The sequence below is a fragment of the Grampus griseus genome, assembly GCF_964374135.1.
Source record: "Grampus griseus genome assembly, chromosome: 2".
Lineage (NCBI taxonomy): Eukaryota > Metazoa > Chordata > Mammalia > Artiodactyla > Delphinidae > Grampus > Grampus griseus.
This window is the reverse complement of record NC_139018.1, coordinates 143168667-143187008: the sequence shown is the minus strand read 5'-3', so window position 1 is coordinate 143187008 and position 18342 is coordinate 143168667. Positions and strand designations below refer to the sequence as shown.

Here is an 18342-nt window from a genome sequence, read left to right as displayed (position 1 = left end):
GGTAAGGATGACTCTCGGGGAGCTGTTCTGACTCCAGGTGCTGATAGCAGAGGTTTTCCTGGCACCCTGCAGCACTGCCCTGAGAAATGATTATTTAAGGGATGTGAGGGGTGAGGAGGTGGGGGAGGGGTAGAGTGGTCACAGTGACCTGGAGGTGCTTTGATCAAGTGACGGTGATTCGAGACTATGAATGGTGAGAGTGACATTGGTCAGGGGGCCAGAGGCAGCCATGGCAGGGGTCCATCCCTGGAAGACCTGGGCCACTTGGCAGGGGACAGGTAACCCAGGAACTGGACCGGGCTCTGTCACGCTTGCTTCCCTGGTGACTTTTTCTCTCTCTATCAAACAGAGCAGCGTTTCCCTTCAGTCTGCTCTCACATTGCTGCGTCCCGAAAACCGTCACATTCTTTTGCAGCTTTCAGCTCTGAGTCTTTGCCCACTTATTGTATATTCTTTTGGTCTTTTTGGTGGGGGAATCCAAGGATTTATTTAACCCAGCAATCAAACTGGTCATTTAAAATAATAGTACATCTTGTCCAAGTCTAAAAATAAATCCCCCTGGTATGGGAAGGCTAGCAAGGGGAAGTTGGGTAGAGCAGGCTGCAAACGTTTTATAGCCCAGTTAGCCAGGGCTTGAGCCCACTTTTCTTTCATCCCTCCTTGTCCTGACATGGGCGGGAGTCAGAGCGCCTTCTGTTTGCCTCGATTAGAGTCAGCCTCCACCTTCCCCCAAGCCCAACTGCCCTTCTCAGGACACAGGCTGCATTCACCATGCCTCGCTCTGCCCCAGCCCTTTGCAGATTTTATGAAAGGCGTTTTCACTTGGATTAAACAGGCACTGTGTTTGTGTGCGGCGTGTGTAAAGGAGAAAATGAATCACTTCGACTTTGGGCAAAGGACTGGAGGTGTTGTGTTTGTCCTTCGCAATTACGTAAACACACCAGAACCCATGAAAAAGAAAAAAAGATGTAGGGTGGGGAGGGGGCGAGCCGCGTTGAGGGCTTGGGATGATCTGACAAGTTTAGCACATTTCCCATACGTTCAGTCTCAGAAAGCGTGTTCTGCCCGCTCACGACAGACGCCGAGGCCAAGGGAAAGTTTGAGGTTTTGCATTTCTGTTTGTGGTACCGGAAAAGGCTTATGATCTGAGGGCTTGATTCAGTGAAACAACATCGCCTTCCACACATTTGCTTCGCAAGGAGGGCAGGAGTTGGAAGCGACCGTTTTGAGATGTTAAAGATTTGCTGGCAGAGGGAAAGGGATTTTTTTTCCTCCCTCCCTGCCGAGGAAAAACAGTTCTAACGAGGAGTTACTTTGTAATTTTAACTCCCATTCAAATACTCCCAGCCCTAGAAGCTGCCGTTGATCCCCCGCTACTTCTTTTTTTTTTTTTTAACATCTTTATTAGAGTATAATTGCTTTACAATGGTGTGTTAGTTTCTGCTTTATAACAAAGTGAATCAGTTATACTCAGAAGGGACCGGTCACGGCGCTCCCTCATCCCTGGAGCCCCCGTCATGAGTTTGCAGAAGAGACTCTTCCCTGGAAGGGAGAATGGTGAGTGAGGCGGCTTCTAGGGGCTTCACGGGGAGGTGGGGATGGAGGGTTTGACTTTGTTTTTGGACACCGAGGGGTGGAAACCTAGGGAAGCATAATTTTGGTTATGCCGTGTGGTGTGGTGTGTGTGGTGTGTGTGTGTGTGTGTCTGTGTGTGTGCACGTGTGCGGTGCAGCGGGACACAGTCCCTCCCAGTCTGTCTGCGTTGTCCTCACAGAGGCTGGCTGAATGCTCACTAGGCTGCTTGGTGAGGGGTGAGAGATGGATGTATCACAGGACCCCCAAGGGGGATGAGAGTGAGCCCTGGCCAGGGCAGCTGCTTCCTACCTGCCCGTTCTTCCTCTGTGAGTGGTCCTGGCAACGCTCAGGGGTGGGGATATCAATATCTAAATGCTCAAAGCCGTCAGGGTCCCCATGCCTGGACTCCGCTTCTAGCAGGATGCAGAACACAAGGGGGAGCTGCTCAGCACCTGGGGGAGACCGGGGAGCAGGTCTCTGGAGCAGGGGGCCCCCTGAGCCTCATGGATCTGAGCCCTGGGAGGGGCGCCAGGTACCCCGGCCAGACTCCCTGCCTTGTTGCAGGTACAGCCCCGTGGATCAGATCATTTCTTATGACAACCTCCTTCCTTTGCTCCAGAAGCATAAACAAACAGGCATCAGGGAAAAGGATTTTAACCCCTCAGCCTAGCTTTTAAAGTCAACACTTGGCAAAACTTCAGCTCTGTCGTAACTTTGGCATAAGAGAATAAACACGTAGTTTTCTTTAAAAAGGAGAGCAAGGCGAGTCAAAGGCACATTCTGGCTCTTTCTGCTCCAGGAAGATATGATAGAGTCGGCTAGAACCCTGGGATCCATTTGGTTAGGTTCTGTTAAAGAATTCTCTGAATTCTGAAGAAAGGCAGTGGGGCACAGGGGCCCAGAACCGGGGCTGTGGGGACGGAATCTTGGCTCTGAGATGAACAGGCTAGTTGGCGTGGGGAAAGGTATTTAACCTCGCTATGGCTCAGTTTCCTCCTCTGCAAAACAGGGGTCATAAATTCCTACCACACAGGACTATAGAAGCCGTAAATGAGATGAAGCTGGTGAAATGGCCCAAGCAGCATCTGTGCGATACAGAGAACGTTTCAACCCCCAAAGCAGCTGCTCCCCTGTTCCCCTGTCGTGACACAGGAACCCTCACAGAACGCTCAGCCCTTGGGGATGAAAGAAGGAGTTCTCGAGGGGCCCAAGTGGCCATGGCCTCCCTCTCTTGCAGAAGGTGGGCCAAGCTTCAGAGATAAAGTACAGGATGCATTCTCTTACACTGGGGATCTTTGAGGACTGGACCTCACCTGGTATTTAGTAGGCGCTTGATGTTTGCTGAAAGCATTTTCTTCATTTTTATTTCCATGGGGTCCTGCCACTTCCTGTCCCTGGCTGCATCACCATCTCTGGTTGGGTTTCCCTGGTGCGTGTAGGAAGTTCACTGGAGAGCGTTGCTCCAACACAAACCTCAGCCAATCCAGCCGATCCCATGGGGCTTTGCACCCTTGCAATGACCCAACACTGCATGTGGGCTGCCCTGGGGAGAGGCCGCTGCCTTCAGCTGAGGGTAAGTCCTGGAGAGAGGTTCCGCTCTGAGCTGTTCCAGGCAAGCTGTGTGCCAGCTGTGGGAATGAGTACTCAGTCCTGGGGCAACAACCCACAGCATCACTTCTCGACGGTGATCGAGTCCCTTCTTTCCTCTGGGTTCAGCAGCTGGAAGGTTGGGGGTTCAATGCACGGACACCTGTTCAGTTACATTCTTACACAGCAGTATGACCTTGGATAAGCCCCTTCCCGTATCCAGGACTCACTGTCGCTCTCTGTAAGGTGGATGGAAGGTGTTAAGGAGAGATGGTCTCTAAGAACCCTTCTAGCGCTGCCTTTTCCCACGTGCAGGTTCTGAGCATGTGACAAGGTGGTTGGTTGTACCCCCAGCAATAGTTGGGTCACGTGATCTCCTCCACAGGTGCCTCCGTTCCTTCCGGCAGAAAATGGAATCAAGATATACCTGGGGGCCCTTGTGAGTCCCCATGGCCAGCTGTCAGCAGGGAGGGGCCGGGCCTGTGAGATGCAGAGGGAGGGTCTGTGTAGGGCTGGAGGGCAGGGGGTGGGGTTTGAGGAGAATTCTGCCGTATGCTTTCTCCCGCCTCACCCCTGCTCTTCTCCCCAAAACGAAGTAAAACCACATTGGACGCTGCCATCCATCTTTTTCTTTCTTTCTTTTTTTTTTTTTTTTTTTTGCGGTACGCGGGCCTCTCACTGCTGTGGCCTCTCCCGTTGCGGAGCACAGGCTCCAGACGCGCAGGCTCAGCGGCCATGGCTCACGGGCCCAGTCGCTCCGTGGCACGTGGGATCTTCCCGGACCGGGGCAGGAACCCATGTCCCCTGCATCGGCAGGCGGACTCTCAACCACTGCGCCACCAGGGAAGCCCTGCCATCCACCTCTAATGGTAAGGAGGTATATAATGTTGCCTGGGACAGGCATGGACGTAGCTGGCTTTATTTTATTGCCTTTCCCACCCCACCGCAGATTTTCTATTTATTTTTCAACCTACAAAGAGTGAAGTCACTATCTCAAACACTTGGAATTCATTCTCAGCAGATTATTTATTTAGAGCAGTCTGTGCTTCAGGCATCATGCTGGGCTCTGATGATCTGATGGGAGACTTGAGATTAAACAATCATACAAGCATCAATATCATGACGAGAGGGTTAGTTTTTTTTTTTTTTTTTTTTTTTGGAGTATAGTTGCTTTACAGTGTTGCATTAGTTTCTGCTGTACAACAAAGTAAATCAGCTATACATAAACATATATCCCCCTCTTTTGTGGATTTCCTTCCCATTTAGGTCACCACAGAGCATTGAGTAGAGATCCCTGTGCTATACAGCAGGTTCTCCTTAGTTATCTATTTTATACATAGTAGTGTATACATGTCAATCCCAATCTCCCAATCCATCCCACCCCCCTTTCCCCCCTTGGCGTCCATACTTTTTTTCTCTACGTCTGTGTCTCTATTTCTGCTTTGCAAATAAGTTCATCTGTACCATTTTTCTAGATTCCACACACATATGCGTTAATTTACAATATTTGTTTTTCTCTTTTTGACTGATTTCACTCTGTATGACAGACCAAAGAGGGTTAGTTGCAATGAGAGGCTCTAACCAGGGAACCGACCTAGTCTAGTGGTCAGGGCGGGCCTCCCTGAGGAGGTGCCCTTTGAGCTGTGTGCAGGTGTATAGGAGCGAGGTCAGGTGCAGAGGTAGGGAAGCAAGCTCTAGGTAAAGAGAACAGCATGCCGAAGAATAAGGATGAGAAAAGAGAACTGTCTCAACTCTTACGAGCTTAACTTTGTCACTGTGAGCTCTGTAAGCATCCTTCCATCCAGTCTGTTTTCCTTGCAGAATCTTTTAAAAAATCATCCTCGAGACTTGTTAGCTCAGGGGAAAAGAGATTTTGCTGGAGGCCAGGTCTCAACAGCCCTCTCTCCGTGTGACAGCCGGTTCTCTCTGTTCCCCACATCTGGTGGCCAACCCCCGAGGGTGCCTCCTGGAAATCTCTCTGCAACTACTAGCACCTCCCTCCACCTGGGCGCTTTTAGCATCAGGCGCTGATTTAGGACCCCGACGGGCACTGACTCACTGCATCTTCCCCCCACAACCCTATGAGGCCAATGCCTTGTCTTTATCGTATAGGTAAGCAAAAATGAGGCCTGGGGAGCTTATCCAAATGGTGAGTGGCAGGACCGAGATTTGAACCCTGGGCAGGTCTGTTTCATTCTAAAGCTTGAGTTCTTAGCATGTGGCTGAAAAATAACAATAATGATCCTGAGGTACGTACAGACTGATTCCCGTGCTGACGTTTCCACTTGGGGTTAGGGTTCTCAGTTCCTGCAAAGTTTTCAGAACCATCACCATTATGGCCCCCACATTATGGACCCTTCAGATTGCTTTCAGTGGTATTTTTTCCAAAATCTTATTAAAAACGTTCAAACATACAGGAAGGTGCAAAGAACCATAGTCTAACAAGCACATACCCACTGTCTAGCTTCCACAAGTAACACTTCATTTGCCTTCTCACGTGACCATCCGCCCCTCTATCCATCCACCCATGCATGCACCTTATTTTTTGAATACATTTCCAAATAAGTTTCAGGCACCATTGCACTTCACTTCTAAACAGTTCAACATGGATGTAATTAAATCAAGTTCAGGGTTTGCCTACTATTCTCCTTTTAGGTAAAATTTACACACAGTGAAATGTACATATCTTATGTGTACCATTTGATTAATTTTGACACATAGATACACCTGTGTAAGACAAACTCTTAGCGTGGTGGGAACATTATTCTCACCCCAGAGAGCTCTTCCATTCCCCTTCTCAGTTGCTTTCAGTTTTTCCTAATAATATGTAACATGTCACTAGATTTAAGGGCCTGGTTTAATGAAGTACAGAACCTGCCTTGTCCTGCCTTGGCCGTGAGGGCAGAACCCTTGGTGGTAAAGGCCCCCAAGTCTGCTGGGGAGGCCTCACAATGGGTTCAAGTGCAGATTTTGGCTGGGGTTTGGGGAGAAGGGGGCAGCATCAAGCAGAAGGTTTTGGGGGGCTGAGGGGAAGCAGATATAGTTAGTGGTGCAGACTGGGCACGGGCTCCGGGGGCTCCGGTTGGGGCTCCGGGGTCTGTCAGTGGGTTTAGGCACAGGTCAGGATGGAGGAGATGGGGCAGGTGCCCTTTCGTGGGAACTGGACCCTTGGGTGGCGGGGAGAACCGTGCCAAGGCTCTGTATATACTCGTGTGTCCTAGGAACTCACGGGGGGGTCCCCACGGGGTCAGGGTGATAGGGACCAAGCTGTTTTTACTGGGGCTGCCTTCTAGTTCCTGATGCAGTCCAGACGGGTCCAGGAATTGGAGCCAGTACGTGCATCTGTCACTGGGAAAATGGACACAGAAGCAACCAAAATGGGTACCATGCAGTGTAGGGCAGATACGTTTCGAGTGTCTGAACAGCTGTGATGGAATGAGATGGCAATGGAGAGGGTCCAGACCCAGGGGCTTCTGGCTCCGGCACCCTGCATGCTGCCCTTCCCACTGTGGATGGCGTCTGGGGCATCGCGGGCAGAGTGCGGTTGAAGGAGGGCAGCGCTGATGCTTGTGGAAACACCACCGCACGTCAGGCAGCGACAGCATTCTTATTGAAGTCTTATAATCACACATGTTACAAAGGAGACATCTGCAGCTCAGAAGGGGGCGTGGCTTCTCCCAGGTCACACAGCCAGTCCGCAGCAGCCTCGTGGTAAGAGCTCAGGCCTCTGGACTCCTGGACCAGCTCTCTTCCTGCACAGACCCTGCGGTGGTGCACATATGCATCCCTGGGCATGCAGTCAGTTATATCCGTCTGTCTCTACGTCTATATTATATCTGCGGCTATGCATCTGACCACAAAGATCCCTCTCTCCCTCCTTCCTCCTGCCTTTTTGCCTTGTTTCTTTTCTTCTTCTCATCTCTTCCTCTAACAGGTATTTAACATCCACTTTGTGCCAAGGACTGTGTAGGGAAAGAGAGAGAGAGAGAGAGAGAGAGAGGAGACACAGTCCCTGGCATCAAGGGTCTCACAGTTACCGGGTAAGACCCAGATGAGAGAGCTTTGAGCGTACAGAAGGGCTGCTCCTTTTTCCATTCATCTGTTGATGGACATTTAGGTTGCTTCCAAGTCCTGGCTATGTGTGGTACATATATACAATGGAATATTACTCAGCCATAAAAAGGAACGAAATTGGGTCATTTGTAGAGATGTAAATGGACCTAGAGAGTGTCATACAGAATGAAGTAAGTCAGAAAGAGAAAAACAAATATTGTATATTAACGCATATATGTGGAATCTAGAAAAATGGTACAGATGATCTTATTTGCAAAGCAGAAATAGAGACGTAGAGAACAAACATATGGATACCAAGGAGGAACGTGGGGTGTGGGAGGAATTGGGAGATTGGGATCGACACATGTACACTCTTGATACCATGTATAATGTAGATAACTAATGAGGACCTACTGCATAGCGCTAGGAACTCTACTTAATGCTCTGTGGTGACCTAAATGGGAAGGAAATCCAAAAAAGAGGGGATATGTGTATACGTATAGCTGATTCACTTTGCTGTACAGCAGAAACTAACACAACATTGTAAAGCAACTATGCTCCAATAAAAATTAATTAAAAAAAAAAAGAAATTGCATTCTCCTCTCCACTGCCCCGCCCCGCCAAAAAGAAGGGCAGCTCCTAATTCCATCAGTGAGTTGGGAGGGAGGTGTCAGGGAAGACTTCCTGGAGGAGATGACTCTGAGCCAAACCTTGAAAAACACAGGAGAGCTGGCGGGGAAGCAGGGGCTCTGGGAGTTAGAAAGCGCATTGTGTGCCGAGGCGCGGAGGTGGGAGAAGGCCCGAAGAGTCTGGAGGAACTTCCAGCCAAGGGAGACAGTCTGCGACCTTGGGCAGGGACTGAAAATTTTTACTTATTGAGTCAGTCATGTCACGACAATAACAAATGAAGAAAAGAAAGCAGGGATTTCTTCAAATTTAAAAATGTTACTTTCTGATGCAAGGCAGGAAGCGGCATTCCTCAGATAATTGTGTGGGCAGAAGGACTGCAGGAGGGGGACGGGCAGCCTCCCCGGCTGGCCAGGCTTGCTCCACCTCGGCTCATCCCCTGTCCTGTGTGAACACGCTCCGGAGGGGGCCGGGCCCCCCGGCTGGGGGAGCTCCGGCATCCTGTGAGAGCCAGAAAAGTCGGGGCACTGGACTGTCTCTATGCCCTTGGACCGAACACACGGTTCCTGCCAAAATCTTACTGAGTGGAAACATCCCCAGCGCCCTCTCCTCCCCCTGGGTGTGTCATTCATTAATACCTGGCCTTTTCTTGTGGCCTGGTGAAGGGGAAGCTTGCTGTGCAAACCATCCTGATCTTGGCCTTGAAAAACCACAACCCAGACACCAATTCTTCCCTCCTGGTTTGGTGTTTAACCCTTTCTCAACCTCCCACCCATGTGACTGCACGGCCGCGGATGGGTAGGGATTTCCAGATTGCTCAACTTGGCACAGTTTATTTATTCAACGTTTATTCCAAGGGCCAGGATTGCCTGGACTTTGTTGTCAGATAACCTTGGGTTCAAAGGCTGGCTCCGTGCCTTGGGAAAACCGTTTTCTCCCTTCCTCGTCCGGAAAATAGGGATAACGAATGGCGCCAACCCTACGATTAGAGTTGGGCGATAGATGCTGTGTTGTCAGTACTTAGTGAAGTGTCTGGCTCATAGCAGGCGCTGCACGAGTGACAGTTGTTACTATTATTATTATCATTACTATTTTTGTCCGCACCACGCAGCATGAGGGATGTCAGTTCCCCGGCCAGAGATCGAACCTGTGCCCCCTGCGGTGGAAGCTCAGAGTCTCACCAGGGAACTGCCAGGGAAGTCCCAGTTGTTCCTATTATTCATCAGTCGAGGTTCTGTATCTCCAAGTGTTTTTCTTCATCCCACAGCTATGAATGAAACCAAGTGACTCTGCTCGGCCAATCCAAAGGGTTATTGGTGCTCTCAGAAATGAACTCTTTTCCCTTGCAGAGAACATTCTCACTCTGTCCCCATCAGTGACCTTGAGAGATTAGGAGAGAGGGTGTGAGTATGTTTTTGAAGTTCTGTCTAAATCTTCATAAATTAGATGAAGAAAATGTCTGCCAGAGCTCTCTGTAAACGTTAAAAAACAAACGAGTGCAGAAGCTCATTACATGGCATTAGTCATTCATCTATTCATTCGGTTTGGGGTTGATTCATTCAATAAGTGTTTACCGAGCCCTTCTAGACCAGGCATGTCCTAGGGCTGGAGACCCTGCAGTGAACAAAGCTGGTGAATTCCTGTTTGGGGTGCTTGACTGTCCATGGGGCACAGAGATACAGACTAGAGACCGAATAGACTACAAGACACCTTCAGATGATGACGAGTTCTATGAAGAAAAGGAGACGAGATGGGGAGTAGCTGGGGCCTAGTGTAGACGGGGTGGAGAGGAAAGGTCACATTTAGGATATCAAGGCAGGAAGGAGACAGCCATAGGAAGATCTGGAAGTAGGAAATTCCTGGAAGAGGAAACAGCTTGGAAAAAAGCTTTAGAGTGACATGGGCTTGGCTTCTTCAGGAAAGGGGAGACTAAGAGGGGCAAGACCATGTAAGTCTTTCCGGACGTGGTAAAGAATTTGGACTTTATTTTGAAAAAGCAATGCAACGCCTTGGGGAGGAGTAATGTGTGGGCCCCAGGGCTTTTCAGGGCAGTGGCACACTGCTCTGCATGACCCCATAATGGTAAATACATGATGTTATGCATTTGTCAAAGCCCACAGAATATGCAACCCAGAGAGCGAACCCTGATGTAACCTGTGGAATTTAGTCAATCACAATGTCTCAGTATTGATTTACCAATTGTAAGAATGCAGGATGTTAATAATAGGAGAGACCGTGAGTGGAGCATACGGGAACACTCTGTACTTTCTGTGCAATTTTTCTGTAAACTTAACACTGCTCTAAAAAAAAAAAAAAATCATTTTTTTTTTTGTTTTTTGTTTTTTGCGGTACGCGGGCCTCTCACTGTTGCGGCCTCTCCCGTTGCAGAGCACAGGCTCCGGACGCGCAGGCTCAGTGGCCATGGCTCACGGGCCCAGCTGCTCCGCGGCATGTGGGATCTTCCCGGACCGGGGCACGAGCCCGTGTCCCATGCATCGGCAGGTGGACCCTCAACCACTGCGCCACCAGGGAAGCCCTCTTTTTTATGTTTTTACTGTTTGATAATTTATGAAACATTTTTAGATACTTTATTACGTTTTTGCAATATACTTGCTATGTTATTACATTTTTACAATATCTGTGTTGAACAACATTAATGAAGAAATCCATGGATAATCGAAATTATTTTGATAGAAACTTGAACCATTTCCCTAAAGAAGTAGATATAAGAATAATTATCCAAGAGTGATGTTTTAATTCATTTAAAGCACACATTGAGCTGTGACAGATGCATGAAGGTGTCAAGGTGAGGGTGACATTTGCCCAAACCCTCAATCTCCTTGGTGTCTTGTATTCCAAAACCAAAACAAAAGCATGTGGTTACTTCTAACAGCAAAAGTTTGTAGAGCTGTTCACAGGGGCTCCCTCTCCTGTTGTCTCCTTCCCTCTAACACCCTGCAGTGCGAGTTTTTTGTTATGTTTTACTTTTTAGTTTTTGGCCGTGTTGGGTCTTCGTTGCTGCGCGCGGGCTTTCTCTAGTTGTGGTGAGTGGTGGCTACTTTTCGTTGCGGTGCACGGGCTTCTCATTGCGGTGTTTTCTCTTGTTGCGGAGCGTGGGCCGTAGGTGCTCGGCTTCAGTAGCTGTGACATGCGGGCTCTAGAGTGCAGGCTCAGTAGTTGTGGCGCACGGGCTTAGTTGCTCCGTGGCATGTAGGATCTTCCCAGACCAGGGATCGAGCCCATGTCCCCTGCATTGGCAGGAGGGTCCTTAACCACTGTGCCACCAGGAAAGTCCCACGGTGGGAGTTTTTAATTCCATTTGGCAGATGAGTAAACCAAAGTTGAGACGTGACCAAGATCCCATAGGAAGACCTTGCCCGAGCTTGGCATGTAGCTCAGGCGGGCCCCATTTCTCACCCAGGTGGGGCTCTCCCAGCTGCATCTTCCCGCCTTTCTTCAGGCACGAAATGAGCTCGCCTATGGAGACTGTCAGGGTGCAGAGGGAAGACTCCTTTTTCTGGAAGAGGTCCTGAAGGGCACTGATATGATACAGTCTCCACCACGAGGGAAACCACCCTGTGTCCGTAAAGGTTTGGGCAGGAATGAATTCACCTTTGGAGAGTGAGCAAGCATGTATCATCTGAAAATGGAGAGGCAGGGGGCTTCCATGGCGGTCCAGTGGTTAAGACTTTGCCTTCCAATGCAGGGGGTGTGGGTTCGATCCCTGGTCAGGGAGCTGGGATCCCACATGCCTCAGGGCCAAAAAAACAAAACATAAAACACAAGCAATATTGTAACAAATTCAATAAAGACTTTTAAAAAACAGAGAGTAATATTCCATTGTATAGACACTGGAATATTACTCAGCCACAAAAAGAAACAAAATTGAGTTATTTGTAGTGAGGTGGATGGACCTAGAGTCTGTCATACACACTGAAGTAAGTCAGAAAGAGAAAAACAAATACCGTATGCTAACGCATATATATGGAATCTAAAAAAAAAAAAAGGTCATGAAGAACCTAGGGACAAGACGAGAATAAAGACGCAGACCTACTAGAGAATGGACTTGAGGACACGGGGAGGGGGAAGGGTAAGCCGGGACGAAGTGAGAGAATGGCATGGACATATATACACTACCAAACGTAAAATAGATAGCTAGGGGGAAGCAGCCGTATAGCACGGGGAGATGAGCTCGGTGCTTTGTGAACTCCTGGACGGGTGGGATAGGGAGGGTGGGAGGGAGATACAAGAGGGAAGAGATATGGGAACATATGTATATATATAACTGATTCACTTTGTTATAAAGCAGAAACTAACACACGATTGTAAAGCAATTATACTCCAATAAAGATGTTAAAAAAAAAAATGGAGAGGCAGGAAGTGGATTCAGGTACAGGTGACAAGGCGTAGAAGGGAGGCTGTGGGGTCTGGGAAGGGCAAGGCTGGCCTCCTCACACCTGGGCTACCAGGTCGCCCCCCAGCCTTTCTGCCAGTGAAACAGCCTGGGCAGTTGATCCCCGGGCCCCAGCCTTGACTACACTGCAGGTGTGAGCAGAGCAGGCAACACTGACCGAGGCCCAGGCTTCCTGCACTTTAGAAGTTACTCCACTGCGCCCCAGACTCAGCCCTGCCGTGTGGAACTGCCCCCTACACCCACTGACAAAGGCAGCTTTATCCCCAAAGTGCCTCCCTTGTGACCGTGGGCCTTGTTCCCACAGTAGTGCCCGGATCTCCAAAGCCTTGCTTGGAATTCCCAGGGCTTCCTACGAGTTGCACCTACACCCTCATTAAAGCCCCCAGTCAGCCCTGAAACATTTGGTGGTGAGCAGAGGAAAGCATTCCTTTTGTTAGAAGAGAGGGCCACACAGAAGTCCCGGCCCGGCACGTACAAACAGCTCACAGAGACCGTGCTTAGGAGAGATGTGTGGGATGGTCATGAAGGGGCAGACGGGTTAAATGTCACCCTTAGATCAGGCTCTCCGAGGGGACATGCGGGGGAAAAGCACTCTCACCATGCAATGAGAACCCTGATAGGACACACAGAGTGCCTTGTCCCTTTGTGCCGCGGTTCTCAACACGCTCTACGTAAGTGAAGTCCTCGGTTCTCAAACGAGCGGGCACCAGATGATTCTGGAGGGCCTGCAAAAGCAGAGTGCCAGGCCCGACCCCCAGAGTTTCTGATTCCAGAGGACTAGATGCAGCCTGAGAATCTGCATTTCTAGCAGAAGTTTCTACGGTCTCAAACTTGTTACATAACTTATTTTTTCCAGTGATCTCTTGGAGGCATCCCTTTTGATGCCTACAACTGGCGTGGGGACCAGACTGGCTCCTGAGAGCCAGTTTCTTATTTTAAGGACAGCCTAGCATAGAGAGGCAGCATGATGCCATGAAAAGAGCCTGGGCTTTGGAGTCGGGTGGATCTCAATTAGACTCCTGACGGGATCCCTTGCTAGCTAGGTGACCCCTGGGAAGGCGCTGGATTTTGCTGAACCAGGAGTGGGCTATGACCCAGGGTCACCAGGTCTGGCACACAGTAGGTACTCAGTGAATCTCTGTGCGGTGACCTTTTCACCTGTAAAATGAGTATGGTAATATTTACAAGATGGATGGCGAGATAGTGTGAGCTGACGTTATGCCAGGCCCTTTGGAGGCACTGAGCAGTGTTTGTTACCTTTCTGCCCTCCCAGCCACTTCCAGGTTATCCAAGGAAGGCAGGGGTCAACTGGGACCCCAACGAGGAACCTTGCTGGGCTCTGGGGTTCTGGGCGGCGCTGGCCTCCTGGGTGTTCTCTGCCAGCCCAGCAGATGGTGGAATTTGTTCTGAGCCGAGCTTCCCAGCGCTGGCAGCCCGGCCTTTTTGGACCAAGCGTCTTCACGCAGAGAAGTCAGATGGCTCAGGTCGGGAGTCTCCAAGCGAGCCGGTGCCAGGTTGGACACATTTGCCCTGAGTCACCTGTCCAGAGCAGGTTGTGAGAGCGTTGTCCGACTCACAGCATCCCAGCCATCAGCGCCTGAGATCCGATTTGAGACCAGCCTCTGAGTGAGAAAGGAGCGTCCATTTCTCATTCTTTGCCGGCTCTGACCCAGGCCCGGGCCCTGACTTTCCCGGGATAAATGGTTCCGTGGTCCCGGCTGGGCAGTTGGAGAGCAAAGCCCCAGGGGCTGTGAGCAGAGAGGTAGGTGGGCCCGGGTGAGAGAAGGTCCCTCAGGCAGCGGTTCTGACCAGGTGGCAGTTAACGGACGCAGGAGGCTGGCTTCTCTGACCTGCATGGGGACGGGGCCCGGTTGCTGGAACTTGGGCACCTGTTTGGAGGCTGTGCTGGGTTGGGCAGGAGGGGAAATGGTCACTGGGGTAGGAATCGGGTGCCACCTTTGGTTGCAGAGGGGTGGGGGAGGAAGCCGTTTGAGAGGTTGGCGTGGGGAGAGGGCTGTCACTTGTCCTCGCTTTGTAGCCCTGGGAGCTTCTGGTTCTAGGATTTCTGCCTGAACAGCCAAGACCTCATCCTTGGGACTGGGGATATGGAAGGCGGCGGAAGGAAGGATGGAGAGACCAGAGGAGGCCCCCCCACTGCTCACTATGCTTCCCCTCTCCCAGGTGGGCACGGTGCGTGGGCAGCCCTGCCACAGGCCTTGGGAAGACTGTCACTCCACTTGCTTTAGATGAGGGTCCACTTGCTTTAGACTAATTCCGCATGGTTTCAGTCCCACGGTTGGCGCTCCTTTGGTTGATAAAGCTGCTTGCTTTCTGTTGTCGGAGGACTCAGCAGATTCCTCGCTCCGTGAGGACACAGGGCAGCATCTTCCTTCTCTTTTTTTTTAAATTTGAATTAATTAATTAGGCCACGCAGCTCGGCATGCGGGATCTTCCCCGACCAGGGATGGAACCCGCTCCCCCTGCGGTGGAAGTGCGGAGTCTTAACCGCTGGACCACCAAGGAAGTCCCATCCACTTCCTTCTCTTGCCAAGTGAAATCCTCCCGTTTCTGGCAGAGCCCGTCAAAGGAGCCGAGCGCCAAGCCTTCCTTACTTCCCCAAGCAGCCCGGGATGCTGCCCTGTGGCTTCTTTCCCTTTCTCCAGGCTGCTGGGAAGGACAGGATGGCTCCATTCCTTTCCTCTCCTCTGTTCTCTTTTTTGTCCTGCAGTTAAGTGGCGGTCAACATTCATGACCACAGTTGAGGGTACCTCCTGTATTCCACGCATGACGAGGGCATGAGCTATCAGGGTGCGACAGCCCCCTCCTTGAAGCCCCGGCTATATATTTATTCACCTCCACTGACGTTTATTAATCACACTGAACACCCAATCATTTCCTGTGCACTCTTCCTGCCCCAGGCTCTGTGCTAAAATCTTTTCCTGCATCATCTCGTTTAAGCCTTAACAGCAACCCTGAGTTAGGTAGTGTATCCTCGCAAACTGCGAGACGAGGTGACTCGCCCAGGGTCACTCAGCTAGAAAGTGGCACTGAACCCCAGCCTGTCTGACTCCAAACTCTACAATCTTAACTGCCCTGCTACATGCCTCAACAAATATTTCTATTTCCAAAACACAAAGATGGTCATATATCCACAGGGTAAAAAAAAAAGAAAAAAATCTGAGTTGGATTATAATTACCTACAGCAGATGTTTTCTAGTTCTTTTTATCCATGGAAACCTGTTTAGAATTGAAATCTTTCATAAAAATTCATGTGTCAACAGTTTGGAGCAGAATTATTCAGACTGAAGGCAGGCTAGGAGTTTGAGACCTGTCCTCTTGCCAAACTCCACACTCCCCTTTCTGGGCCCCAGCCAGGGTACCCCCGGGGTTTGGAGGTGAAGTGGGGAGGGTGCACTTTGAAATGAAAGCCACTCACTAGCAGGATAGTGTCTTCATTCCTTAAGCACGACTGCTCGGCTACCTGAATTGGCCATTTGACCCCCCCTCCCCCCGCTCACACCCAGATTCCAGTGTTGCCAAGAGATCTGCTCCGATCTGAATACAGGGGGGTCTTTTAGAGCTTTGTGCCTTTGCTTGTTGTTCTGTCTGCTGGAAATGCTCACTCTTCTGTCTTTCCTTCCCACGTGGAAAACCCTCATTCAGCTTTCAAGCCTCAGCTCAGGGGCCGATTCCTTGGTGACACCATCCATAATGTCACTTCAGATGGGGATACGTTTTTTTTTTTTTTTAAAAGATCATACCTGCCATTTTATTATTTTATTTGTGTGTGTGTGTGTGTGTGTGTGTGTGTGTATGTTAAGGAAGAACATTCACAAACTTTAGGATTTTTGCTTTGTTTTGTTTTGTTTTGCGGTACGCGGGCCTCTCACTGTTGTGGCCTCTCCCGTTGCGGAGCACAGGCTCCGGACGCGCAGGCTCAGCGGCCATGGCTCACGGGCCCAGCCGCTCCGCGGCATGTGTGGGATCTTCCCGGACCGGGGCACGAACCCGTGTCCCCTGCATCGGCAGGCGGACTCTCAACCACTGCGCCACCAGGGAAGCCCTGGATGGGGATACTTGATTCAGACCATTATTATGAAATTTCCCACACTAGGAATATTATCCACGTACTCATCTGTCTTCTCTCACTGGCTGTAAAGGACCGTGTCTTCATCCTTTACATCACGAATGCCTGGCACACGATGAATCTCAGAATATAGTTGTTGCAAAAATGAATGAACAATATCAACATAACAACAACGCTAACTCTGACAATAGCACCTTGTATTTGCATTGTCCGTTTGGGCTGGCAACCCATTTTAATATATAAGATGTTTTGGATACTAAGACACAAATCAGTGTGAATAGCAACATACTGTTATATGCAGGGAGAAAAATACCCCCCAAGGCAAAATAAACAAACTAAGAGCTTGGACTTTGGCTAGGAAGGCAGCCTGAAATTAGGAATTTCCTTCAAGTTCTTCTCTTGGATCCCAATTTATATAAAGACAAATCTATGTCGGTCCTGTAAGCTAGGCAAGTTATGGCAGAAGGATTAAGGGGGTCTGCATGAAAGAATGCAGAGCAGGGTGCTGAGGAAGGCTTGTGGAGGAGCAGGGTGCCTGGGTGGAAGGGCAGAGCCCACTGAGAGCTGTTATGCTTGCACGCTTGGAGATGCTGCAAGAGAGTGTGTGCCTTTCGCGGGAGCAGCTCGTAAGTCTGGCAGTGCCTCTGTGCAGTGCCCCAGATGCTGAGGACCACCCAGAGTGGGGATCTCCACTGGTCTTGCTTCTGGCTCAGACTTGGCTGCACATCTGGGCCAGAAATGTTTCTCAGGTAGGCAGCTACAGCAGCTAGGACAGGGCTGCCCTACCTGGTCGACGGGAGGTGCCCCCCCCCCACCTCCCACAAACGTGTTCTCCAAATGATCAGAAGCTCTCCTCACTCCTGGGATGGCTGGCACTAGGGCTTCCTCCCTGCTGCTCACAGCAGCTCTCATCTGGCAAGGGAAAGCTCCAGTCAACCTGAGCCCTCCCTCAGTCTTCCATCTGCAAGTGAAAGATTTGAGCAGAAAATTTCAGGGTCGATCCCACCTCTCAAATCTGGAGAAGCACAGGTCTCTGAGTAAGGACGAGCAAAGGCACCCAAATCACGTACACGTGAAAAGATTCAGAGGCTCAGAAGGGACCTAAATGAGGAACCAAAGCAAATACCCTCAAATGAAAGTACTGTAGGAAATCAGAGAAAACTTTAGAGTAGTGGTTTTCAAACATGACCCATGAGTGGACTGAAAATCAATTTAGTGGGTTGAGAACAGCTTTTTTTTTTTTTTTAAAAGAAAAGGAATAGAGTTTATCAAAATGCATCAGGTTCTTGGCAAAATCATTTTAAAATAATGTTTATTGAAGATTAGTTGATTTATAATGTGTTAATTTCTGCTATACAGCAGTGTGACTCAGTTATTATTCTTTTTCATATTATTTTCCATTATGGTTTATCACAGGATATAGTTCCCTGTGCTATATAGTAGGACCTTGCTGTTTATCCATCCTATATATAATAGTTTACATCTGCTAATCCCAACCTCCCAATCCATCCCTCCCCCACCCCCTCCTCCTTGGCAACCACAAGTCTGTTCTCTATGTCTGTGAGTCTGTTTCTTTTTCGTAGATATGTTCGTTTGTGTTGTATTTTAGATTCCACACATAAGTGGTATCATATTTGTCTTTTTCCTTCTGACCTACTTTGCTTAGTATGATAATCTCTAGGTCCATCCATGTTACTGCAAATGGCACTATTTCATTCTTTTTTATGGCCGAGTAATATACCGTTGCATATATGTACACACCTTCTTATCCATTCATCTGTCGATGGACATTTAGGTTGTTTCCATGACCTGGCTATAGTAAATAGTGCTGCTATGAACATTGGGGTGCATGTATCTTTTCGAATTATACTTTTGTCTGGGTATGTGTCCAGGAGTGGGATGGCTGGGTCATATGCCAACTCTATTTTTAGTTTTCTGAGGAACCTCCATACTGTTCTCCATAATGGCTGCACCAATTTAAGAAAAATCATTTTTATAT

General features: G+C 49.4%; 1 protein-coding gene across 3 annotated transcripts in view; it reads left to right on the top strand.

Annotated features, from left to right (window-relative positions):
* Positions 1-1517: 1517 nt before the first annotated feature.
* IL16 (interleukin 16) overlaps positions 1518-18342 on the top strand; it is a gene marked incomplete at its 5' end in the record, with an annotated part of 116217 nt that continues 99392 nt past the window's right edge. For all 3 annotated transcript variants that reach the window (XM_082649020.1, XM_082649018.1, XM_082649019.1), the window contains one exon: positions 1518-1557. In XM_082649020.1, the coding sequence (XP_082505146.1) occupies positions 1518-1557 (40 nt within the window). The remainder of the gene's footprint in view (positions 1558-18342) is intronic.